The 26,730-nt window shown below is 41.5% G+C and overlaps 1 protein-coding gene across 3 annotated transcripts in view; it reads left to right on the top strand.

Moving 5' to 3' along the window:
- The window catches only part of SLC38A1 (solute carrier family 38 member 1), a 69,212-nt gene extending 43,040 nt beyond the window's left edge, over positions 1-26,172 (top strand). The window contains exons 6-17 of one of the 3 annotated variants that reach the window (XM_059082091.2): positions 5,154-5,227; positions 6,904-6,996; positions 7,303-7,384; positions 8,372-8,454; positions 9,839-9,897; positions 10,019-10,135; positions 11,382-11,461; positions 14,556-14,656; positions 17,493-17,611; positions 18,133-18,274; positions 18,377-18,474; positions 20,253-26,172. In XM_059082091.2, coding sequence (XP_058938074.1) covers positions 5,154-5,227; positions 6,904-6,996; positions 7,303-7,384; positions 8,372-8,454; positions 9,839-9,897; positions 10,019-10,135; positions 11,382-11,461; positions 14,556-14,656; positions 17,493-17,611; positions 18,133-18,274; positions 18,377-18,474; positions 20,253-20,354 — 1,150 coding nt within the window. In that variant the 3' untranslated portion in view covers positions 20,355-26,172. The remainder of the gene's footprint in view (positions 1-5,153; positions 5,228-6,903; positions 6,997-7,302; positions 7,385-8,371; positions 8,455-9,838; positions 9,898-10,018; positions 10,136-11,381; positions 11,462-14,555; positions 14,657-17,492; positions 17,612-18,132; positions 18,275-18,376; positions 18,475-20,252) is intronic. The other 2 variants (XM_067009146.1, XM_067009145.1) reach the window with 2 other exon arrangements.
- Positions 26,173-26,730: the final 558 nt, after the last annotated feature.

Raw genomic sequence — 26,730 nt, 5'->3', positions numbered from 1 at the left:
TCAGAGGGGTCAAGCAAAGGGAAACAGGTTATCACAGTTGCCCAGAAATTAAAGATCACAGTGGCTTGGATTAGAGTAGTGGCTGTGGAGATGGAAAGAAAAGAAGCCTGTGGATTTGGGATATATTTTGGAGGCAGAAATGATAGGACACTTGCCAGTGAATTAGAGATGAGCGATGAGTGAGTAGATGAGAAGTCAGGGATGACCTCCACGTGTCTGGCTGGAGCAGTTGGGCAGACAGTGGGCCATTTTCCAGATGGTCTTGTTCCGTTCAGAAAGAACCAGTGACTTGGATGAAGGCAGACTCAGGATAGGAAGCTGGATGAGGTGGCTGATACATAAGGAAAAAGGATGAACAATTTTAAAAATATCACAAGACTGGAAAGATAAAAGGTAATGAAAATAAGTGCAGAGCCTTATACTTGTCTTAAAAAAAAAAAAAAAGAAGTGCACAGGATGGAACCAGGAAGACTGGGCTAACAGCAGTTCCCCCAGAAGCTCAACAAGAATGAAAAAGTGTGACTTGCTTCCATAAAAATGAAAACCAAAATAGTTTGCCTTAAAAGAAGCAGGATGACTGCTGGGCATATACCCAGAGAAAACCATAATTCAGAAAGACACATGCACCCCAATGTTCACTGCAGCACTATTTACAGTAGCCAGCTCACGGAAGCAACCTAAATGCCCATCAACAGACAAATGGATAAAGAAGATATGACACATATCTACAATGGAATATTACTCAGCCATAAAAAGGGACGAAACTGGGTCATTTGTAGAGACGTGAATGGACATAGAGGCTGTCATACAGAGTGAAATAAGTCATAAAGAGAAAAATAAATATCGTATTTTAACGCATATATGTGGAATCTAGAAAAATGGTACAGATGAACCAGTTTGCAGGGCAGAAATAGAGACACAGATGAAGAGACAAACATATGGACACCAAGTGGGGAAAGCAGGGGTAGGGGGGTGGGGTGGAATGAATTGGGAGATTGGGATTGACATATATACACTCATATGTATAAAATAGAAAATGAATAACTAATAACTAACCTGCTGTATAAAAAAATTAAAGCCAAAAAATATACAGATGGCCAAGAGGCACATGAAAAGATGCTCAACATTACTAATAAAAAGAATAAAAATTTTTTAAAAAGCAGGATGCCCAATTCAATAATCTGACTGTGCTTTGCACTGTCTGGATCAAAACTAATGTGAGAGCATCGTGCTTTTCTTGGCACACAGCCGTTAAAAAGGATGGGTGACAAACTGGACCACGACTGAGCTGTAAACAGCTGAACACTCCATCACAGGATGAACAGCTGAGAGTACTAGAGAAGTTCAAGTCAAAGAGCTCCATCTCAGGGCTTCCCAGGTGGCGCAGTGGTTGAGAGTCCGCCTGCCGATGCAGGGGACACGGGTTCGTGCCCCGGTCCGGGAGGATCCCACGTGCCGCGGAGCGGCTGGGCCCATGAGCCATGGCCGCTGAGCCTGTGCGTCCGGAGCCTGTGCTCCGCAATGGGAGAGGCCGCAACGGGGAGAGGCCCGCGTGCCGCAAAAAAAAAAAAAAAAGAGCACCATCTTAAAATGAGCCTGGCCAGATGGACCTCTAGGTGGAAGAGGGATTAGATTGCAAGTAGATTCAAGTAGGTACAGGGGGTAAAATAAGGACCCAAGATAAACATAGCAGCAGAAGTTTCAGCTCAGCCTCAGTTCCAGTGCACAGCACTTTCCAGAAGCAGGGTGGGTTGCATATGTGTCCCCTGACAGCAGACTTTGCAGACCTGGCTGCCTGTGTGTTGGCACAGAGCATAGAGGTTTCCCATCCTGCCTGAAAAGCTGGGCAGGGTTAGTCTCTGAAGGTCTCTCCCCAGTCCAGGAGTCTAGAATTCTGTTTCCTAACCAGCCTCTTAGGGGACACAAAATCTCCTGGAATGTCCCCGCACCACGTTTTTCAAAGTGTCGCTGACACATGAGGGTTCTCAGAATCCCTGAACACGTTCTTCGCAAGACTAACTCTCCCGCCACTGCTTCCCCAGGGCCCGTGTTCAGTCATATGTTCTAGGTCCCCTTCTCTTCAAGGCTGAACATCAGTCTGAACTATTAATACCTTGACAACTCAGTTGCCTGTTGTTGCAGTTTCGTTCCCATTGAAACATGCCTTTTTCAGCGAGCAGCTTTTGCCCCAACCATAAGAAAACTTGTGGTCAGTGGTTAGCTGTGTGAAAGCCTACACGATACCCAGGTGAAATGAAGAAAATGAATCACTTCTGTTCCTCTTAGCACAGGAACACCAGCTTATGTTTCTCCTCCAGGAAACCAAACTATATGTATAAATATTTACTTGGGTAAATAGGGGCACAGTCATGCTCAAAATAGAAGAAATGTTCAAATATGTCCTTAGTCTCATGAGTCATTCTCCCTGCTCTTTCTTTTAGATGTCACCTCTGACTGGATCCTCTTAAACTATTCTAGGATCTGTGATAACCAGTTTGATATTTTATTGCTTCTTTCTAAGAATCTAAATAGGGAGATATACTTTTCTAAATTTTAATTCCATGAATGCTAGATTCTGTTATAGGCTAAAGCAGTCATAGAATTTTACATACAGAAGTTGCCTTTTAGTGACCTGATAGAAAATGGTTTTTGCTTTATATTCGTTTTCAGTCTTGGAAGGGAAGGTCTATATGTTGGGAGGGATGGAGAAAAGGGTCTTCAGGGATTGGCTGTCGGACTTACTATGGGTCGTTTGGCCGGGGTTTGCAGTGTGATGTCTCAGACATGAAAGCAAGGGGCTTGTTGTCATAACTGTGGCAGGATCTCATTCTGCTGTTGTTAAGTTTGGGGAAGAAGATAGGTGAGCTCCCTGCTAAAATCTTCCCTGATCAACACTTTTCTCCCACTTGGAAAAGAAAAAGAGGTGATACGCGTTTATGAAGAAATCCTTTCTCTTTTGCCAAGGGCCACAGGCCAGCTGAGCATCATCTACAGAGAAGTCCACCCAAAAGAAGAGCTCAGAGCTGCTCTGTGCAAGAACATGTGGTCCCAGGGCTACTAGCTGGGGGAACAGATGTTTCCGTAGAATGTTTCTTTTGCTACTGAGGACCCAGTTCTCCCTGGCTGAGGGCCTTTGGTTACCCATTAGGTAGATTTTAGTAATTATCCCTCCTACAACGTACATATTTCGAAAGGTCATACTCTTTACTCATTAGCCTGGGGCCCGGTGGTAATATGTCCTCTCCTCCCCAGGTCAGTCCCAGGAGAGGCAGTTCAACAGAGGACAGGGTCACTTCAGAAGAGCCCATGGCTAATCCTCAAATTGCTTCCATTCTATCCCCAGTTGGTAGCCCACGATCTTCTGTGCCACAGAAATCCCCTGTGGCCTGTCACAGGCGCATGTGGAAGTTGCCACTTAGGGTTCAGTATCAACATGAGTGACCTCTGAGTGAAACTCAAGGCTTGCTTCCTTAACATAACTATTATCTTAGAAGATGAAGGAAAAATCATACCACAGATGTGTCCTGTCTCTTACACTCTGGCAGAGCATAGCAAATCATGTTCCATTACAGATCTCAGAACTGCTGGATTGCTTAATAAATGCTTGCTCTCAGTTTTTCGTGTCCCTTAACCAGAATAGGTAATAAGGGACTTACCCTCTTATTCACCCTCTTACTCAGGGATCTGAGTCAATATATGTCCGAATGTACTTCGTTACATTCATATCTTAACCCAAATTCCCCTTTATTAGCCGGTCAGTCGGACCTTCACCTGAAGTGTTAGATTTTCCATTCTTTCTCCCAGTGTTTGTTTTACCTCTGCCGAGCCCCGTCACTCTTTTATGGTTTCTGGCCAGTCTCTGGCAGTCTGTCTGCTCTGCCCTTGGCTGTCTGTACTCCCCCCCGTTTATTTCCCCATGGTTGAAACAGAGGAGAAACAAAATGCCGTGAGACAAGAGAAAGCTAAGAAGCAGTGTTTCTGCCTGGGGCAAGGGAAGGTACCTGAGGAGGTGACATCTGAGCAGTGGTTCAGCAGGTGTGCGGAGTGGGGGCAGGGCTGGGAAGAGGCCCACGGGGAGAGAATTGCACAAGGCGCCAAGCACCGCTCAGCAGTACTTGCTAGAAAAATAATTGCCTTAATTACTCAAACATGGAATCGATTGCAGTAATGCATTGTTCCTGGGACATACTTCCCTACATCAGGAAGTGAGTGGTCTCATCCGGGGGACTGGAATTTAGTTCTTTAAATAAATAAGCTTTATTTGCAATTCTCAGGTCTGTTTTAACCAAATGATTCAGAAATAATCTGTGCCATCTCCCACATCATTCTAACGGTGCTTTTTCTTGAGAAAGGTTTGATAATGAGCCAGATGTACTAAAACAAAAACATGAGTTCGTCGTTCAACAAAGTCTTTTCATTCCGCTTGATTGTCAAACTTTTCCCATCCGTTAAGAGAGGGAAACTTATTATTATTTTAAGAGGAACCGGGTGCAAAAAAAAGTGAACTATCTCAGTGGCCTAATGTATAGATTCAAAGATAGCCATAGAGTAATTAGGTGGAAAGAACCTAGACACCGTTTGGCCTTCTGTTATAGGCGAGGAATGGGAGACAACAGCAAGGTTCCTACAGTCACGTGGTCCTGGACCTAAGGGTCACTGCAAGCCTTTCCCTCAACATCCCCACTCACCCCACTCCCACCCTCACCCCCCTTTCTCACAGCTCCTCATGGGGGTGTCACAGCAAGTGCACCATAGACCACAAAAGCTTCCTTTCACAGTGTTGTTTTAAAGTCACCTCAACTGAAATGATCCCAGAAAGCTACTTCTGTTTATGCTTAGGATTACAAAGCCTTTGAATTCTTGGAGTACATTCTAACGAGCAGTTCTTTACTTGGTAGAACGTTTTTATTTAGGATGTTAAGGAAGGTGTGACTAATAGGTGACAGTATCTGGACCCTGTCAATGAATAGTGTTAACCATATAACATATAAATCAGCCTTGGCCTTTCTGTTGGTTTGGCCAAAAAGTTTTTTCGGGTTTTTCAGGAACGTGTTATGCAAAACCTGAACGAACTCTTTGGCCAACCTAATGCGATGTAAGGTCAGACTCTGTGTTCTTTATAGTTATCACAAGACTTATTTTCTTTGCTTTAGGGTACTTTTGACTTCAGTAACACTGCTGTCTATATATTCAATCAACCTTCTGTTGATCTGTTCAAAGGAAACAGGTAAGCTGATAGCAGGTCTAATTTTGTAAAGCCAGAGTAATTGATTCTCATGGTGATATTGTGAACAAATGATACTCTCCCTGTTCAGCAACTTGATTATTAAAGAAAAACAGTACTTTGACCTGTCGTCACTGGAAGACCTATAGAGGAATTTACCTAGAGAAGTAGATAGAGCAACATATAAGTTAACTTGTTGTGAACAATGAGCAAATAACATTGCCTTTTTTTTTTTCTTTTTTTTTCTTTTTGCGGTACACGGGCCTCTCACCGTTGTGGCCTCTCCCGTTGCGGAGCACAGGCTCCGGACGTGCAGGCTCAGTGGCCATGGCTCACGGGCCCAGCCACTACGGGGCATGTGGGATCTTCCCAGACCAGGGCACGAACCCGTGTCCCCTGCATCAGCAGGCGGACTCTCAACCACTGCGCCACCAGGGAAGCCAAACATTACCATTTAAAGAGAACCCTCAATTATACCTGCTTTTCTAGTTTAAGATGACTTTATTTTAAAGGCCTTGGCTTTTTCCTTAGGTCTTTATAAACTCAGACCAAGGATCCCATGTTTTTATATTATAGCCTCCAAGGTTTCAAAAGTAAACAGAGCATTCATTCCCTTTCATGAATATTCCAAGGAGAAAATGTGATTCCCAATGCAATGTGGGAGTGAGTGTGCTGTGAAAAGACTTCAGGTTCTCTGGGCAGTGTAATACCTGAAGTGTTTATTTTCTGTTCCTGGGACACTGGATTATGTTTGTAATACTTTGACTTTTACTTTAGCTAAAACCACGTTGGCCGACTATTACTGTATGTAGATGACTCCATTTAACTGGAACATTTTCGAATAAACTGCAGATCTAACCATTGCCTAGTTTAAACACCAGTCTTATGAGAGAAAAAACAAAAGTTTAATTACAGTTTGACCCATATTGCATCCTGTGAACCTTTTGAAAAACGTGAGCTGAGCTGTTACAAAGAAATATAAACCCATTTTCTTAAATGAATGGGTTAACATTTTAGTATTTCTTGAGATGAGCCGGTTGAACACTTTAGAATTTTGCTGTGGCCAAATTATTCTCTTCACAGAGTTATCTGCTTCCCTCATTTGTGAGTTGCAAATCTCTGAACTAAATTTTATCAAAGGTCAGAATTCTGATGTCGTGGTTATTACATGTTTCTAAGCTTGTTACTATATTTAGGACCCATGAGGCATTGTTGGAATAGTACTAAGATAATTCCTTGTTAACCTAATCAGGTAATTCATTCAAAAGGAACTTTTCTTCCCAAGCATCAGGATTTTTATTTTTAAAGCAAATTTTTATTTTAATGATACACACCAGACCTGAGAAAAAGAGCAGAGTGGGAACTTCTCCCCCCAGTAAAGTAGGGAGACTTTTGAGACATTAAAAAAAATAAGGCTTATGACCTCATCGTTTATTTGCAGTGCTTTTGTAGCCAACCTGGAAAAGAAAAAATGGTGGTCATGTCTGACATTTAAAAATGTCAAGGGGTTGTTTTGTAATGAGAATGCCTTAACCCTTGCAAAGCCAAGAAGGCTATTTGTGTGATTTTTGATAAAGACACAATAACTTGGGGAATCGTCAATAGAATGATGAAATCTTGGCTATTTTTAACGTAGGGAACTGTCATTTCTTCTGTTCTCAATTGTGGTTTTTAAACAGGCTGCATGGTTTATGAAAAGCTGGGAGAACAGGTCTTTGGCACCACAGGGAAACTTGTCATCTTTGGAGCCACCTCCCTACAGAACACTGGAGGTAAAAAGATCGTGTTTTTCTATACATTAAGGTTGTGAACATTATTATTTCTTTCTAATCCTGGTGGTTGGGTGGCCACGTGAATTTTAACATAATTCAAGCAGTATCATTCTCATTGCTAAAATGGCGCTTGGAAAGTCCAGCAGAGACAGTAGTCACTTAACAACCAAGGATACTGGGACAGTGTCTACAGCTGTCTTTGTGTCTTATTGAAGGTTAGTCTAGCAAGAGGCTGGTGACCTTTTATACAGCTTGCAACGTGAGCCTCAGTATCCTCTTTCTAAAAATGTTCTCATTTTCCTCTAGCAATGCTGAGCTACCTCTTCATAGTAAAAAATGAACTACCCTCTGCCATAAAGTTTCTAATGGGAAAGGAAGAGACATTTTCGTAAGTTGTAGACCGCTGTTTGTGAGATAACTAAAATGCTTTTAATTGAAATGTGGGCTAACCGATGTTTTTGTTTTATGAAGACTGCAGAAACAAAGTTTTCCCTAGGCTGTTTTTCTTGGTTTGTTGTTTCTGGGAGTAGATAAATGAAGGAAGCAGGCAGAGAGCCATTTGAATCTGAGCATTTAAAACGTAGATTCATCGGTCATGCTGTAAACGCTAGGTGCTGCAATTTCCCAAGAGCCTGAAATCTACATCCAGTTTCTATGAAATAGAACAGATACGGAGTATTTTTGACACAGAAGTGGAACAAGCAAAATTAAGACCCGGAGTCCCTTCCTTAAAGAAGGGACAGAGCATTTGGGGACCAGGACTGACGTGAGCCAACCTCATGAAAGACGGAGCTAACCTTGGAAAATGTTGCAGCTGCGTTTAGTACATCCTGTGTGTTTTGACTACCTCTTGTTTAACAGTTCTTGTCAGTCTTAGTTTCTCTGTTTTCTTTCAAGGGAGAATCGTAGAAACCAGAGTTCCTAGTGTTCTTTCATCAGGATTCAAGGTCAAATACAAGGGATTAGGGAGAAAGCAATGGCTACCTGCGGTGACTTGTTTTTCGATGATATAAGCCAAGCAAAACAGAAAGGAACTTTCTCTTTAAATAATTGATAAGAGAAGTTGTAATCTGACAGAACGTAATGTGTGCATTCAGCTTTGAAGCTGATGTAAATAATTGAGAGGAACGGCATTCTTAGCCAGTGGCAGCGAGGGGTGAAGCAATATCTCTTCTTCTGCTGCATGGGGAGAGAGATGATAGTTAAGTGACTAGTGGTTGGGTCAGTGTGGTTGGATAAAACCTGAATAATGATAAAAGTTAATGGTAAACATTCATAATAGTTAACAAAGTTTAAATATTGTGAAATTTTATGTGTGAGGAAAGAAAAGTCACTTTCTAAGAGCATGTGACCTAACTGCTTACATGCCTTTCAGAGCCTGGTACGTGGATGGCCGCCTTCTCGTGGTGGTAGTTACCTTTGGCATAATTCTCCCTCTGTGTCTCTTGAAGAACTTAGGTAAGAGCTTGCTTTTCTCATGATCTCTACAATACCCAGACGAATCAGAAACCTAATAAAAACGAACAACTTTGCCCTCTGCTTTCACTTGAAGGGTAAAGATTAAATGAGTGATAAATTACAAGTTATTAATCAGACTTGACTTTAATATGGCATAAAAACACTGGTTGGTATGTGACTTCCTAAGCAATCCCTCTACTAAGCCGTGGAGGGAAGAAGGGAGGTCCTGGGACCAGCAACAGACAGTGCTCTGTCCAAAAGCACAAAGTCCAGAAAATGGAATTCTCCTCATACTAGGTCTTACATTCTCTGATTATTTAGATGAGCAGAATTTCACATCTGATATCAAGACAGAAAGTTGCTTATATTTTTACCCCAAAGGATTATGAATCATTCTTCAATTATCAGAGTCTAACCAGTCTCAATTATTTGCTTCATTGAAGGGAGAGAAGCAAAAAGTCAAAAGTGTTAGATAATCCCTAAGTCATATCCATTTGGTTTTGACATTTGTGTGTGTGTGTCTTTGGAGACCAGGGTCCCTGATGTTAGGGACACTTCGTGTGTGGAATAATGCAGCCAGACTGCTGTCCAGTCCAAAGCCTCTGAAATGCTTTTCCTTTAATTCTGGGATCATTCAAGGCAGACATTTAACGTTCTTCCCAAAATGACTGCTAACCATAATTTTTTGTTTTGTATGAAAAATGCCAAGCCTCTGTAGCTGTTCTGTGAGACCTATAAGTAGATTTTTTTTTACGGCCACTTAATGATCTGGTTTCTGAGTCTGTGTTTCAGCTTTTCTGTGTATATACATGTAGCTCTTTTCAGTGCAAGTGGAGAAGGGCTCTTCTCCCCCAGGGGTGAGAATAGTGCAGCCCCCAGAGACCACTTAACTCTGCCTTTCTGGAGTTTATGGTGCTTGGAGATCTCCCAGGCATTCCAAGGGGAGCAAGGTGGAGATCCTCAGGTGTTCAGTTTCTCCCTAGAAACCACTTCCTCTCCTCTGCGTATATTCAGTGTTTACACAGGATGTACATAATCAAGAATTATTGAATGGATCAAGGAGTAAATGGGATTTGGCCATAGGAATCCATCCGAGTACAGCAACAGACACCTATGGCCAAATTTGGGAAGGTCCTATCCCCTGGATTCTGGGAATCTGTGTTCTCTATCTAGTGTGTCAGGAAGAACTGGAATCAAAACACATAATGCTATAATGTTTTAATTTAAAGTCATCATTTTTTGCCAAGTAAGGTAGCACTATCAAATAATCTTGTATTAATATTAGCATGTATGAATATTATTGGAACCCCAAACTATGCTTGAAATAATGCATTGAAAGGTGATGGATGAAATAATAATAATTCTTTACACTTTTTTTTTTTAGGCTATCTTGGCTATACTAGTGGATTTTCCTTGAGCTGTATGGTTTTTTTCCTAATTGTGGTAAGTGCCGATTGAAATGGTTGGCTTGGTTTTGCCGTAGTATGATGCTATGTAATAATTATGCATTATTTGGCTTTATTTGATAAAGTCTGCTTGTTTCTCCTTTATTTTTTAATACTAGGTTATATACAAGAAATTTCAAATTCCCTGCATTGTTCCAGAGCTAAATTCAACAATAAGTGCTAATTCAACAAATGCTGACATGTGTACGCCAAAATATGTTACCTTCAATTCAAAGGTAAGTTTCTTATCCTTTAAATATCAAAACGAGCGTTTTTACTAAGGGCATTTGTCTTTCTCAGACTTCTTTTGATTAAACTGTCTTTGATGTGTTTGTTCTCAAAAGAACAGGGTATCACTGCTTCCGACTGCCACAATCCATTTAGGGACCTTGGAGAAATATACAAATTGTATATTTCATTCTCCCTTTTACCCAGTTTATGCGTAGGACAGCCTTAAGTATTTCCTGTGAAAACCTCTTTCTGGATAATTGTCTCAGCTCTGTTATTCCTTGTAGATCTTTAAAAACAGATTAATAACTAACATCCTTAGCCCACTGCTTCTTATCTTGTGGTGACAGAAAGGAACACCGCAGACTTCCCCAGCATGTACAGTTGAAATACAGACACCACCACAAATTGGCACTTAAGGAACGTTCATATGACATATTGGGAAATGATGGACTATGGAACCAGTCAGGCTTGGATTTGAATCCTCAGGCAAATTGTCAACCCCATTTGTAAAATGACTATTCTATTCTGTATCTTACAGGGTTTTGTTAGAATGTGCCTGGTACAGTGCTTGGGCAAAATTAGTGCATGAGAAACGTTACTTTTCCTTCCTTCTCTGCCAACTTCTTTTTGCATAAGAAGTTACTATATAGAATTTGGGAGTTTTAAAAAACCTTATCTAAGAAAACTAATTTAGCTCATTCTCTCTCTCGCTGTCTTTTAACTCTCAAGGATACAGCCAAAGCAGTGAAGTGATTTTCTTTTTAGAAAGTAACTTTCTTTTTAGATGCCATATTTAAGTCTGATTGATGTGCTCTATATAGTGCAAAGAGCAGTAAAATGGAGGTGGAAGTTCTGGGCATGTTGCCTAGCCTGTCTTGGAGGGAGTCAGGAGAACAGCACTGGTCTGTCTCAGGGTTGCTGTGGGGATTCAGTGAAATAACGTAGGAAAGTGCTACGTAACCGGCTAGCGCCACATAAATACGGGGTGACACAGTGCCTGGAGGTTGTAAAATACACTGTGGGTGAGCCCAGCTCTAGAACCCCTCTCCGCCAAGTGCCTAATGTCTCAAGCTAGATAAGCTCTCTTAGAGAAGCTGCTCCTATTTCGATACCAAAGCTCTCCTTATAACCAAATAATACAGGGATTCTGAAGGGCTGTCAGATGAAAAGACAGCTCAGAAATACTGGAGCTGTACAATTTTTATGGTAAAAATGCCTTTCCGTAACATTTATATTTTTTCTTTCAAATAGACCGTGTACGCTTTACCAACAATTGCATTTGCATTTGTCTGCCACCCGTCTGTCCTGCCAATTTACAGCGAGCTTAAAGAGTAAGAGATTTGTTTAATTTTTTTGCAAACTGAATCATTTTAGGGCCCCTCGTTAATAGGCAAGTACTGTATTTAAAATAAATGGACTCATATGATGAACCCCCGCTGACTCATCACCCAGCTTCAACATTTACTTTCTGCCATTCTTGACCAAGAAAAATCACAAACCTGCAGTATATTTTGGCCATAAATGTATAAAGTGGCTTACTCTGTGGGCTGTTTTTTGTTAATTTGGTTTTTCAAATTCTATATTACTCAAGAGAGTTCAAGTATTTGTGTTGCTTTATGTTACTTATGATTATTTTGCAAGTGGATGATAATCTTCAGACCCATCTGTGAACCACTAAATACACTGCATTTGATTTGCCTTTTGGTTTACTTGGAAAGGCTGGTAAATCAGGTAGGAAGAAATTAATGTTAAGACCACAGACTGGACAAAAAGAATATTGTTGTTCATTTCAAACTATTACAATGGTTATATGGATTTGTTTTTGATTGCTGTTCTAGAGAAAACGAAAGCCCTGCTTATAAATTCCCTCATGGGTTCTCTCTATTGTTATCAGACTTTCCACATAAAAATAGTCATCATGGCATAGTGCCTTTTTTTGAGGTAACTGGTTTATAACTTATATAGGTTTCATGTGTACAACCTAGTATTTCTCCTTCTATATACATTACATCCTGCTCACCACCAAAAATTTAGTTTCCATCCATTACCATACGGTTGATCCCCTTTACCCATTTTGTCCTCCCCCAACCCCTTCCCCTCTGGTAACCACTACTCTATTCTCTGTACCTACCTCCTTGGTTAGATTTATTCCTAGATATTTTATTATTTTTGTTGCAACTGTAAATGGATTGTTTTCTTAATTTCTCTTTCTGCTAGCTCATTGTTAGCATACAGAAACATGGCAGATTTTTGTATGTTGATTTTGTACCCTGCAACTTTACTGTACTTGTTTATTATTTCTAATAGTTTTTTGGTAGTGTCTTCAGGGTTTTCAATATATAAAATAGTGTCACCTGCAAATAGGGACAGTTTTCCAATTTGGATGCCTTTTATTTTGTTTTCTTCCCTAATTGCTCTGGCTAGGACTTTCGATACTAGGTTGAATAAGAGTGGTGAGAGTGGGCATACTTGTCCTCTTCCTCATTTTAGAGGGATAACTTCCAGTTTTTCATCATTGAGAATGATGTTAGCTGTGGGTTTGTCATATATGGCCTTTATTATGTTGAGGTATGTTCCTTCTGTACCCACTTCATTGAGTTTTTATTGTAAGTGGGTATTTTGTTAATGTGGTATATCGCATTGATTGATTTGTGAATGTTGAACTATCCTTGCATCTCTGGAATAAATTCCACTCGATCACAGTGTATGATCCTTTTGATGTAATGTTGTGTTCAGTTTGCTAGTATTTTGTTGAGGATGTTTTGCATCTATGTTCATCAGAGATATTGGCCAGCAATTTTTTGTGTGTTGTCTTTGTCTGGTTTTGGTATCATGGGGATGTTGACCTCATAAAATGTTAGGAGGCATTCCCTCCTCTTCAAAATTTTGGAAGAGTTTGAGAAGGATAGGTATTAAATCTTCTTTGAATGTTTGGTAGAATTCACCAGTGAAGCCCTCTGGTCCTGGAGACTTTTGTTTTTTGGGAGGTTTTTGATTACTGTTTCAATCTCTGTACTAGTGATCAGTCTATTCAGATTTTCTATTTCTTTATGATTAAACCTTGGAAGGTTGTATGAATCTAAGCATTTGTCCATTTCTTCTGGGTTGCCCAATTTGTTGGCGTATAGCTTTCATAATATTCTCTTGTAATCCTTTGTATTTCAGTGGTATCCATTGTTATTTATCCTCTTTTGTTTCTGATTTTATTTATCAGGGCCTTCTGTCTTATTTTCTTAGTGAGTCTAGCTAAAGGCTTGTCATTTTTGTTTATCTTTTCAAAGAATCGGCTCTTAGTTTCATTGATCTTTTCTATTGTCTTTTTAGTTTATTTCTTTTATTTCCACTCTGATCTTTGTTTCCTTCCTTTGGACTTTGTTCTTCTTTTTCTAGTTCCTCTAGGTGTCAGGTTAGATCATTTATTTGAGATTTTTCTTGTTTCTTGAAGTAGGCATCATGGTACAGTTTTAAACTCAGAAAGATATACAATATAGCTATCTGTTTCCATTTTGAAACAAAAATAAAGATGATGTTATTTAGCATTGAATTCACTCATTATTCTTCCTCTTTCATATTTAATTGATATATGAGTAAACTTTGAAATATCAGTATTTACATCTACCTGTCTATGTGTTCTTCAGGCTTACTTTATGACCTTATATTTAGGGTGTTTAAATACGTCTTTGGCGTCTTTTAAATTTAATAGTTAAGCTTTTAGTTTGTAATTTCCTCACGTGGGTACTTCTCAATTTTTCTCATTTTCCATACTCCCTTTTATGACACAATCAAATGTTGTGACTGTTGGTGGTCGACTGTTGAGTACAAGTCTTGTAGATTAATTGTTTGGGCAGTTAAAGAAACTTAGAGGTTCATGCAAACTCCCCGAGTAAACTTGACCGAAGAGAGAAAGAGAGAGCCCTTCATTATCCCAGCTGTGAACCCTTAGGCACTCATTGCTCTGGAGACAAACAGGCTTCCCTGGGGCTCTTCAGTGGGAAAACCGGAACTTCAATAGCAGCTTTAGCAACTGAACACCGAGGTCAAGTTGTAGCTCTGCCCGGATCTCTGGAGCTGAGAGAACAGCTTTGGAATTTATTCTGCCTTTTCCTGTGCATGCTGAGTGTAGAGATAGTATCAAACAAATGTTAAAAAATACTCTTTGCTCTTCAGATGAGAACTTGATATTCTTTCAAAAGAATGGGGAAGAGCATTCAAGGGATTGTTCATTACATGGCTCTCTCTCTCACAATATCCATTTGGTGTAAAAGAAGTTATTATAAACTGGCATATTTGCTGGGGGTAATTTCAGCTGGTCAGGTCAGCCACAACCTGATAGAAAGTTAAGTTCCATTCTTCAGTGTTAACACTGGTGCTTACATTCAGTAATGTGGTTTTTAATTTTTCAAATTCCTTTATCTTTATTTTTAGTCGATCACAGAAAAAGATGCAGATGGTTTCCAATATCTCCTTTTTCGCCATGTTTGTTATGTATTTCTTGACTGCCATTTTTGGCTACTTGACATTCTATGGTAAGTACCTTTTGTCAGTACATAAATATAGGTATTAGTAAGTAAATTAGTAAAAATCAATATCAAAATAACTTTTAATATGATAGCCCAAAAGGCAACAAATCTGTCCGTTGACTTTGCTGATCTTTTCTTCTACTTAAAGCAAATGGCAGTGATTCCTTTACATATTCATGCAGACTGCACAATAGAATAATTACTGAAACAATATGCTGTAATTTTTTCTCTTAATACTGTCCTTAAAAGAAATTGCATTTTATAAGCACGCCACTGCATTTTATAAGCACGCCACCTTTACTGAGGAAAGTTTAAAACTATAACCAGCGAAGGCTTTCCTAATTGCTGGTGAGAACTGGGTCAGATTCCATTAATAGAAAAGAGAGCCAGAGACAGATTTTGAAAGTGAGAAAGAGCAGAGTGCTACACTCATGACACTCTGCATTAATTAAAAATAAAGCACCTGGGCTTCCCTGGTGACGCAGTGGTTGAGAGTCCGCCTGCCGATGCAGGGGACACCGGTTCGTGCCCTGGTTCGGGAAGATCCCACATGCCGCGGAGCGGCTGGGCCCGTGAGCCATGGCCGCTGAGCCTGCGCATCCGGAGCCTGTGCTCCGCAACGGGAGAGGCCACAACAGTGAGAGGCCCGCGTACCACCAAAAAACTAAAAAATAAAAAACAAAATAAAGCACCTGATTGTTCAGCGGCAGGTGGAGCCTTGCAACGATTTGAAGCAGTGACATAGAAAGTTAAAAGAAATGAAATCTGAAAAAGAACAAGGTTTCATTTGTAACTTTTATTGACCCTGTATGAATAGTTTACCTTCTTTTACTACTTCTTCATCCTCTTCTATTCCAATCATCCTGCAGCTTTATTTAACATCTTTCATTATCATTATAATTTGGGACCTAATTTAAATTTAAATACATAAATTTCACATTCACTAATAAATAATATTTCTTGGGGGCATTTTTTCATAAACACAAATGTCTCAAAATTTAAACACATTTAGAGATGATCAGTTCATCCTGGAGAGGAAGGCTACCCTGATTCTACAGTTGTATTATTACCTTTTTTTTTTTTGGCTGCGCGGCATGGTTTGTGGGATCTTAGTTCCCCAACCAGGGATTGAACCCAGGCCCTCAGTAGTGGAAGCACCAAGTCCTAACCACTGGACCGCCAGGGAATTCCCTTATTAACATTTTCACAAGCAATGGAGAATAGCATTGTCTAATGAGTCCATAAATACCACATTTAATTTCTGCAAAAAGATGGTGTTCTTAAGTTTCCTGCAGAGTTTCAGGGATAAGGGTGGGTAAAGGGTGGGAGAGAGAGAGCGCCTAATGTTAGTTGAATGGTCTCACTGCAACCTTGTTCAAGCTATGATTTTTCTTGGCAAATCCATTTTTTTCCCCACATAGAATAGAATACCAAACCCTTTCATACTCTTAGGTCAAAGAAAAAAACTCAGCTATTTTTAGATGGTTATGAATTTTGAAACAAGGAAGTTAGAACTAAGGAGATTTTTATTATAACCGAGGGCCCTTTTTCTAAAATTGAGACCAATCTCTGGCCCAGACTAGAACTGGAATTCCACACCCCGAACCTAGAGAAGGGAGGGAAACTATCTTTTGTCAAAGGAGTGAGCATTTTCGAGTTGGAGATAAGAAGATGGCAGAGTAGGGCTTCCCTGGTGGCGCAGTGGTTGGGAATCCGCCTGCGGATGCAGGGGACACCGGTTCGTGCCCCAGTCCGGGAAGATCCCACGTGCCGCGGAGCGGCTGGGCCCGTGAGCCATGGCTGCTGAGCCTGCGCGTCCGGAGCCTGTGCTCCGCAAAGGGAGAAGCCCGCATACCACCAAAAAAAAAAAAAAGAAGATGGCAGAGTAGAAGAGTAGAAGGACCTTGAGCTCACCTCTTCTCACGAGCACACCCAAATCACCACTAACTGCTCAAAAGTCATATAAAAAAGACACGAGTGAGCATTCTTGCTCTCGGTGGCTGCCATTCTAGCTTTGGTTGTCTTTGAAATGACACTTTCTGAAGTTCAGAGTTGAGAAAAAGTTCAAAGTGGTGTATAAGCTAAGTACTTTTTTTTTTTTTTGCGGTATGCGGGCCTCTCACTGCTGTGGCCTCTCCCGTTGCGGAGCACAGGCTCCGGACGCGCAGGCTCAGCGGCCATGGCTCACGGGCCCAGCCGCTCCGCGGCATGTGGGATCTTCCCGGACTGGGGCACGAACCTGTGTCTCCTGCATCAGCAGGCAGATTCTCAACCACTGCGCCACCAGGGAAGCCCGCTAAGTACTTTTTTTATGAGGAAAACATACCTGGAAGAGAAGAATGATGAACTTCACCATGGTGAATTTCCATGGGTACCTCTGCCGCTTGGACACTGCGTTATAAGAGGAGAGTTTGAAAGTGGCCCCGGGGGGCCTGCAGTCCACTTAGCGAGAGTGAGGCTGTTCCGTGTTGTTTGTTGAGTGGCACCGAGTCGGGGAGAATCTAGATGAAGAAGGGCTTTGTGCTTCAACCATATGGTATTTCTACCCCCAACTTACTCTTAGGTTTAGTGTAGTGTAAATTAAGCTCCCCACTTGGTGTAACTTCTTCTAGTGATTACTGTACATTCCTTTTTGCTACAGGTACGTGTGGACAGGTGGTACCCAGCTCACACAGGGGATTTTTCTTTTCAGCTTTATTAATTGTTGAATAGACACTTCGATACCCAGAACATTGCTTTCCTTGCCCTTTAGTTTACAAATTCTTGGTGGCTCAGAAAACCCGTCATTCCGTGATGTGATTTTGTCTTGTTTGAACACCCTCTTACTTTTCCCTCGTTTTAGAAAATGTGCGTTCGGACCTCCTCCACAAGTATCAGAGTAAAGATGACATCCTCATCCTGACCGTGAGGCTGGCTGTCATTGTCGCTGTCATCCTCACGGTGCCGGTGTTATTTTTCACGGTGAGTAAAAGGCCTCGGTGCAACTTGAGAAAAGCTGAGGTCTCCTTGCAGAGCAAGCCTGCTGCAGGGAACTCTCCTGCATCATTGAAACTGCATCAAGGAAGGATCCCAAGGCCCTTTGGAAAAAAAGTGGGATCAGTGAGTTAGGGTAACCTTCTGATGGAATGAATCTTCGTTCTAATTTATCTGTCCCTCTTCTTTACAGAGAAATGTAGATAGACTGTTTGAATCCCAGTCATCCATGACAGGGGAATATAGAAGAACCAGAAGAGAACACTCAGTCATAGATAAAACAGAAATGATCCCCCTGCAAAAGAAAACTACCTGTTCGTAAAGAAAAAGACTTTCCATCTTAAGTCAAGCCCCCCTGCTTCCCCAACTGTTAAAGCTTTCTATAAACCCACTAGGTGTGACAAAACATGTCCCAAATGCCTGTGCACCAATCTTTCAGTCACTGCTGAGAAATGTGAAAGGCAGCATGCTGTGGGCATTACGGAATTCTTTGTTTTCTTCTCCTGCAGGTTCGTTCTTCTTTATTTGAACTGGCTAAGAAAACAAAGTTTAACTTGTGTCGTCATGTCTTGGTGACCTTCATACTCCTGGTTATTATCAACTTGTTGGTGATCTTCATACCCTCCATGAAGGATATTTTTGGAGTCGTAGGTATGGCTTTCTGACTTTCTGCTTATTCTATTTACAATAGCTGTTTAGAAACCTGAAGTTTCACAATAACAACCTCAAACTTTGTTTTTTCTTATTTTTCAGGAGTTACGTCTGCTAATATGCTTATTTTCATTCTTCCTTCATCTCTTTATTTAAAAATCACAAGCCAAGATGGAGATAAAGGAACTCAACGAATTTGGGTATGTCTCACGTCAGCCACTCTCATTTTTCTGATTAGCTTTGCACTGAAATATATCAAATAAATAGTCCATCTCCACCAACTAATGCTACTTTTAGTGATCTCAAAAGTAGGCAGCAGTCCTAGTGTTTGCCCATGTGGCAAATTTAAAATATCATATCAGAATCTTCTCCATTCCCTCAAAATATTTTCAGGTTTTGCTCTTATTGTGCCTTAGCTCTTGCTCTGCGAGGGCAGGGCCAACTGAAAGATTAGACGTTTATCATCCTGTGTCTCTGTAGGGTAATGCCTTGTCTTTAGCAAGACCTGAAGTGGAAAGGGGCTCAAAGATTCTATGCAGTCTGCTGCTTCAGTACAATTCCTAGTCCTGTAACTCCATGCTACAGCCCAGGGAACCTGCAGTGCCTTAATTTAAATGGCTGAGTTAGTGTAAAGAGTCTTTTTATGATTTGACAGAAATGCTTTGGAGCAACAGACCTGGATTCAGAAACTACCTTTCTATATTGGGATTCTTGTTTCCAGGTCTGGTGAAGTTCAAGGGCATCTTGAAGGTGGTGCACTTGGAGACAGTGAGGGAAGCAGGGGTGAAGTGGCTGCTACATGAGTACCTTCTGGAGCACCATTATGTTTGGCTTCGGAGAAGGCTTCTCAGCCGCCCTCCCAGATAGTGTAAGCACTCCAATCCACACGTTACCTGAGTCAACAGACCCGGATGAGAGACATAGGCATGTGGGATCATCGCTGTGCATTTAGGAGAAGCAGCGTTGATGCTGGTAGAGCATCTGCTTCCCCAACAGGATTATTCCTAAAGCCATAAATCCCCAATCCTTCTAGATCTGACCAGTGGGGGACTTCATGAGGACAGAGAGGAAGGAGCAGTCACTCTGGCACAGCACTAAAGTAAACTCAGATTAAATCTGACAATGATGGAGACCCATTGCCCGTGAATTCTCTGGGCCTCTCCCCCCACCCCCGCTCCCGTTTTAAAACTGCTAGGAGGATCTACCAAATAGCATTAGACAAGGGATCCAGTCCATGTGGGGACCCAGTGGGAGTTACACCAGACCGGTGATGGTGAGCCTGTGTGCAGCCCTCCCGGTTCCACCCTTCACCTTCTCCCCTTCCCTTACCTCTGTCTCCCCATCCAGACTCTAGTCCAGCCCCCCTGGCTCTTATGATGCTCCATCCTTCTCCCTGAATTTCAGCTCTCATTGCCAAGCAGTTTATAATCTCAAGTTCCTCCAGATTCTAGAGTTAGTAACCTGCCCCTGTGGCCTTCATCAGCCCTTGAAATAACTTCTTTTTGGACACCCATTTCCTATTTTCACTCGATCAAATCTACTTTGCTTTTTGATATCCTTTAAACACTTTTTCAAACAGAAATGTTTGCCTGCCAGCGATAGCCTAGGTTGGTGGGTAAAGAGTAATGAAATGACCTGTATGTTTCCCAAGCCCACTCTTTTTTTCGGTTGTCGTCTTAGTCTGAAAGAAGCTGTGAAGATACCGTCAGCTGTAGAAAAGATTCACTCTGAGGTGACTGTGAAATCAAAGAACAGAATGCAGAGGATGGTTCTGATAGCTGGTTTTTCTTAGTTTCCCACCCTTGGAGAATCAGATGCACAGAGTTTTAGAAAGATTCTCACAGTTCAGCAATAGTTGTAACAAACTCCAAATGCAGAGGGACTCAAAAAGAGAGGGAGAGCATATCTGTTTTTTCCCAGGTATGTGTGGGAAATGTTTGCTTCCCTGAAAATAACCGTTGCCTTTCTGTCACTCCAGGCTGCCCTTTTCTTGGGTCTGGGGGTGGTGTTTTCCCTGGTCAGCATTCCCTTGGTTATCTACGACTGGGCCTGCTCATCAAGTGGCGATGAAGGCCACTGAGACCAGATGGAAAAGGAAACAGTCAAGTTACCACTCATCAGCAAGCCCTCCTCACAGTCCTTTGCAAGTTTACAGAAGCAAACAGAAATTTACAAGATACACAATGGAATAACACTTCGGTAACAAAACAGAGACCCGTTTCTATCATGGTTCATGTCCCTCCAAGATTGGGGATCAATTTTAAGGATTATGGATTTCTTTTGTTCCAAATTTCACGCAATCATATTTTCCAGTACTTTCCACAGTCAGTTATTTTTCACTCTCCTAACTCGGTTTTTTGTGGTTTCATCGTCTCTTAGAACTTGGAAGACATGACCATCCATCATGTTTATTTATTACACATCCAGATTCTGACATAATTTTCCTACTGATGTTCAGCTTATAATCTCTGTACCTTTTTAGAAAAGAAAAGAATCTTGAATTGTATATATTTATTTTGCTTTACAGAAAAAAAAAAATGGTTTCGTAAATAATTTGCCTATTTTGGTTAACATAGCACATAGGGGTAATCATATGAGAGTCACAGGGCACGCGCGCACCCTTGCTGGATCAGAGGATGCCCAATATTTGAGGCAGCTCTGATCACCTGACAGCCGAGCTTCAGCAGCCCATGGCCTCGCTGGCACTGCATCCCACTCTGTGCAGAGATATTCTCTGGAGACTGTTCTCAGCTGGGAAGGGGATGGGAATGATTCTTATCTTGGTAAACATACTAATCTACACATCTGGGTAATCTAGCAAATGACGTTTTGTTTCCCCCTTGACAATTTCTGTCAGAGTTACTCTAATCTGAGTCAACTTCTATTGGGGAACACTCATGATACCTTTGGAACAAATTGAGAAGCGAGAGTCCTACAAAATGCCTAAGGAAGTATTCCTCGGATGCAGATAGCCTTCAGCCCTACGTCGGTATTGTTGAAGGGGGAAAAACATTTTCTTAAATTACAGACGCAGCAGCTTTTACTCATGTCCACCAGCTTTTTGCACAGAGAATCATGTGTATCTAACCAAGGATGATCCAGGATAAGTCATTCCTGTTTTATATTTGGTACCTTAGGGGGGTCTTTAAAAGACTTGTTTTATATCTATAAATTTAGGTTATTACAAATATAAGATTTTTGTACCTTAAATAAGCCTCATTCCTATTTCTTCTCCATTAACCATCCATCCAGTCTTGAAAAAAGAAAACGAACCCTCAGAGGTGGTCTTTGAGAAGAACACGTGATGAAATCACTGTGTACCTTCCTTCCCCCAGATGGAGACTTTGGCGTCTGTGCTACCTCTCTTCTCGCCCCTAGTCAAGGGTGGCCGTTACTGCCCACCTGACATGAACCACACAGGACAGAGTTGCCTCACACTCTTAGCCCAGCCCTCTCCTAAGCAAGTGAAGGAAACTACAGAGAGGCTGAAAAGAGAGTTTGGGACAAAGTAGCTTGGAAAGGCATGGGAGACAGTATAGAAACCCAGCACCGCCTTCCGCCTGAGCTGGGCCATCACCTATGATTGGATTGTCCGTATCACACAGTGAGAAGTGTGTGTACCCTGTGAGTTGGTCACCTGAAACAGGGCTTGTGTTTTATCTGCATCCTGGTTGAATTCCGAAGACACGTAAGTTCACCAAGCACAGATTCTTATCCAGAGATAAGTGGCCTCTAACCACACTCTTGGCAGAGTTTCCAGGCACTTAGCTCTGGGCTCTGTCCCCCCCCCACCCCCCACTGAGACCCCCAGAGGCCTCTCCACACTTACCGGGAGTAACATGGAAATGTCCCCTTCCCTTTACAGACTAATGTCCCATAGAGGGCTCAGGCATCAGAGCACTTTCTCGTGATCCTCTTGCGGGAAAAGGAGAAGTTATTGCCTGCATTTCTTAGTGGGATCATCATAGCTTTTACCATAATGCTCCAGAATTACATGCACATTAGGTCAGAGTTCAGGTGTTTCCATATGAGTACCTACCTATATATGAATTCCTAACCTAGTGAAATCCACAGCCATCTCTGTCCTCAGCAGTGTCTTCCACGTTAGATGAGCAGGGGAGAAACTCCACAAAGCAAGTTGGCTGGCCCTTTGAGCTGTCCAGGGCACCAAATAATGAAATAGCCAGATAGTGGATGACCCTCCATTAAAAAAACTACAAATTTAGCCTTCAAGCTATATTATGCTGCTTTCTATTTTCTTCATTAATTTATAAACAATTCATTTTATGCCCACAGAGTCCATTTAGAAGATGATCATTAGCTCCTGGGATGCGTAGTGGTATTTTTGGATCTCTGGATTTTATGTGTCAGGACGAGGAATTTTTATTATTATTTAAAATATACTTATTTAGAGGAGGCACATTGTTGTGAATGTCTGTGATACTACAGGTTTTTTAAATCTCCTTTGTAATGTTTATCTAAGTTTATTGTTGACTGACTATAATAGACCCTACTGTAATTTGTCAAATATCACTGACTAATTACGTCATTTGTGTGGGATTAGCTGTAAAGTGTACTGCTCTTATTCTTCTTATTCAGAACAGTGAACCGGTAGCCAAAAATACATGTACCACAGATGTTAGGTAGAATTTAAATAACACAGTCAAGTGCTGTAGAAGTTTTTCTGCTAAATGAGTAGACGAACGAATATTATACCTTAGCCTTTGGGAGCAGCACGTTTTCCTTTGGTAGATAGAACCTCAGCATTAGTGAACAGTGCCAGCTTCATACTTTGGATTATGAACTGTTCTCTAGTTACACAGCACACTGTAAATCCCTAGCTTCCTTCATGTTACTTACTGGAAGTGGGGTTGCAAAGTATATACGGGAAAGAAGTCTAGTCTTGTTAAGCATGAATGCATTTTCCTTTAGAAACCAGGTTATACATCATGGTTAGGCACCCCCAGACCAGCTAGAGACAATGATCTTAGCCCATAGTTTAGCTGAAATAGGATAATATAACAAGATTGCTGAAGAACTTACGCACTAAATATAATATTGTTTCTAGGGGGTATTTGTTCAGAGTTGCCAAGAATCCCTCACTCGTTGTTAGTGGAGTCTGGATTACCCACTCCAGTCACACACCACCAATTAGAGCTGCCCAGAGTGGCCCGAAGCTAGGTCTCCGGCAAAGGAGGGGGACCAAGTTCAGGGCCACCAGAGACCTCGTGGTAGGAAGAGGGTTACGAAGGATGAAGGGTCCTCCTGTGGGCCGTAAACCGCCAGGGACGCTCTCTGCCGCCACCCTTTCTTTTCTCTGGAGTCTCAGGCCTGGCCTGCCTGCTTCTATTTGTAGGACCTCTTGCTCCTGGAGTTCGTCTCCTTCCCTCCCACTACCAAAAAGGATGCCACTGCATAGCTTCTCCCACATGCCAGTCATGGAAGCCAGCACACAGCACTTCTAATGGGTTTAGTGCCAGTAAACCATGGTTTAACTGCCCAGTAATCAAATGGGGGTAAAAAAGGCTCTCTATCCACTTTTCCTTTTGTACATTTGCAGACCCTGTTGTGAAGGGCACCCATGGGTCATGGCCGTGGTGCTTGGGGTGGACAAAGGGCTGTGGTAAGGTGTCACGGTATTTCAGAGGACACCTCAGACAGTTACCCCACAATTGGCTTCTTTCTGGAGTTGGAGTCAAGCCTTCAAGCCAGTGGTTCTCAAAGTGGGGATTCCCCGGACCGGAAGCATCAGTATCACCTGGGAACTCACTGGAATGCACATTCTCAGGCCCCACCCCAGACCCAGTAAAATCGGAAACTCTCAGGGTGGAGGCCCAGCAAACCGTGTTTTAAAAAGCCCTGCCGGTGAGCCAGTTTGTCTCTCCTTTTCCTCTTCATTAGTCCTGCCCATAATTCTCTGAGGGTGGTTCCTAGGACTCACGGGGACAAGAAGTGAGAAGCAGGACTGAGGGAGGGGAGGAAGGGGCCTCGTCTCAGCCCCTTTCCCACTGGAAATGCTGGTACAGATGCATCATTGAAAGTGGGGCTCGCGTGGGCTGACACACCATAAGATTACAGTTATGGCAGCTGTGAAGAAATAAAAGCGAGGGGTTTGGGGTTTGGGGTTTTTTTTTTCTTTTTTGAAAGGAAGTAAATGATATACGGTTTGTAAATGCAACCTCAGAGGAAATACTGAATTCATGTCAGGAGTAAGTTCTCCAGAGTGTTTGGGTTCGGTGTATGGCGATCAATCCTGTCCTCCCTTTAAAGTGAATTCTCTGCTGAAAGTGCTGCACTGCATGATGAGGGGCTACAAACTGCACCGAAAAGATTAGTGCTCAGCTCGGTTTCAGTGGATCAGAGTGCTGGACAGCACGTTTTGTTGGGGTGGGAGTGGGGCGGAGGTCAGTGAAATGATCAGATACATGATTGTATGCCTTAGTGCAAAAGCCATCAATCAGTTCCCCTCTGTTTTTCAGTGTAAGTGGCATGAGGCTTAGAAAGGGTGTAAACTTTAAGAATGTAATTCCTCCGTTCCAGTTCACAGTAAACTTCTAGCCCCTTTCAAAATAAAGGCGATTGAGACTGCATCATTTATCGATGTTAATGAATGTTTCCTTAGAGATGGCAGATCTGAGAATCTTTTAGCAGCAGAATACACTTCCTCTAAAATACACACGGTGAATTATTTATAGTTATCTAAGGCTTTCAGGTACAAATTGGGGGTGGGGTGGCTGACAACTGAAAAGTACCACTAAATCTTAAAGGGAAAGTTCTTGAAAAACATGTAAAATTCCCAAGGCTCAGATCTTCTTTAGGATTTTCTTGGAGGAAGGACTGTGAAACTGGGCCCATGTGCATACAGGCTTGAATTTGTGCTTTTAAAAGGAAGAATCTATGCAGTTGAGGCTTATTGTAAGAAATACTTCATTTGTATGTAAATATATTGTAAATAAGTAGGAGGCTGTATATTTTTGCAGTTGTTGATCCACATTGAAATAGGAGTCAATAGTATCTGCATATCAAGAATGTTTTCATAGATATTAGTGGTTTTGTTTGGGAATTAGAAAAATTTACATTCTCTCCCAGGTAACATAGTTCTCTCAATGTAAACTTGGAACCTACAAATCTTACTTAATTGTTTAGAGAGAGAAATGTCTGAGAAATAGTTTCGTTGATTTCTTATACTGGTATTAAGATCAATTATTTCAAAGCTAGTCCTCTGAGATACAAATAAGGAACATTTTAGACCCAAATTATTGCCATATAGAAATAGATATACCCAAAGTAATGAGTTGTTTTTTCATAATGCTGTTTCACCGTTAACACTGATACCACTACACAGCATTCATGAAAACAGAAGTTGGGGAGGAGAACGGTTTTTTGGGTTTTTTTTTTTTTCAAAATTGAATTGCTGCATTTCCCAAAATTTGGGATCTCTGAAAGGGGGGAAAGACCTGAATATTAACTATGAGCACAAATATGAAAGAAAGAAAAAAAAACCCATTATTTTATCAAGCTTTTGCAAATCTTGCATGTTTGCCTTTTCTTTTCAGTGTCAACGCCAACATAGACTGTGTTAAGTCATTTTTTCCCAAAACACTTGAATCTTGATCGTTGGTGTGTCATCCGCTCACTAGAGTGCAGTGTATTTTAGACTTCATCTAAGTCCAGTGCGTGTAGCATACCACTGTTTTATTAATGTAAAAACCTTGTAAATGAATTGCAGATGGATGATTTGAGTCACAAGTCACAAAACTTTGCCATTCATGGTTGATCAGACACATAGCTTCCCCCCTGCCCCAGGATGTGGTGTAAATAAAGACATGTAAGAAGTTCTGTTCTATAACTGCTCTGTTAACATAGTTTTTAAACATTAAAAATGTGGAATAAAAGTATTTATGAATTTTTGTCTTCATTCTTCTGGGGTGCAGTGCTAAAAAGGGAGGTATTTAGGTACTTACACACCATTTGGGATTGTTGGAGACAGATCTGCCACGTTTGTCAGTGTTCTGGGACACCGAGAGTTCATGGAAGATTATATTCAGGTGCCCAAACTTTAAAAATTACTTCCGATAGAAATCTATCTGATCTGAAGCACATTACATCTTTTCCATCCTTCGCAATCAGAGTAGGCTGAACATAATATTTTCTTCTTAAACTCAGGTTCATGTTTATGAATGTCAATTTCTGTGCCATCTTGTGGGAGGGACTCTAGTCTCCCTCTACCCGCACTGCAACCACCCATAAAATAGGAAATCCTATCGACACTTCCATTTCTCCAGGAACTATTGAGGGGAAAGCTCCTGCAGCCTCATTTCCATGTCCATCATTGTCTCCTCCCCATGATCTTAGGAAAGTTTTATCAGACCAAGATGGCAAGATGGCCATCGTCTGATGCCTCTGTGGACAGGGTTAGTGCATGCACGACCTGGGCCTTCATGGTATGACTGGCT

This window comes from Kogia breviceps, chromosome 12 (genome assembly GCF_026419965.1).
Source record: "Kogia breviceps isolate mKogBre1 chromosome 12, mKogBre1 haplotype 1, whole genome shotgun sequence".
Lineage (NCBI taxonomy): Eukaryota > Metazoa > Chordata > Mammalia > Artiodactyla > Physeteridae > Kogia > Kogia breviceps.
The sequence above is the reverse complement of the archived record's forward strand: the minus strand, read 5'-3'. Positions and strand labels throughout refer to the sequence as shown.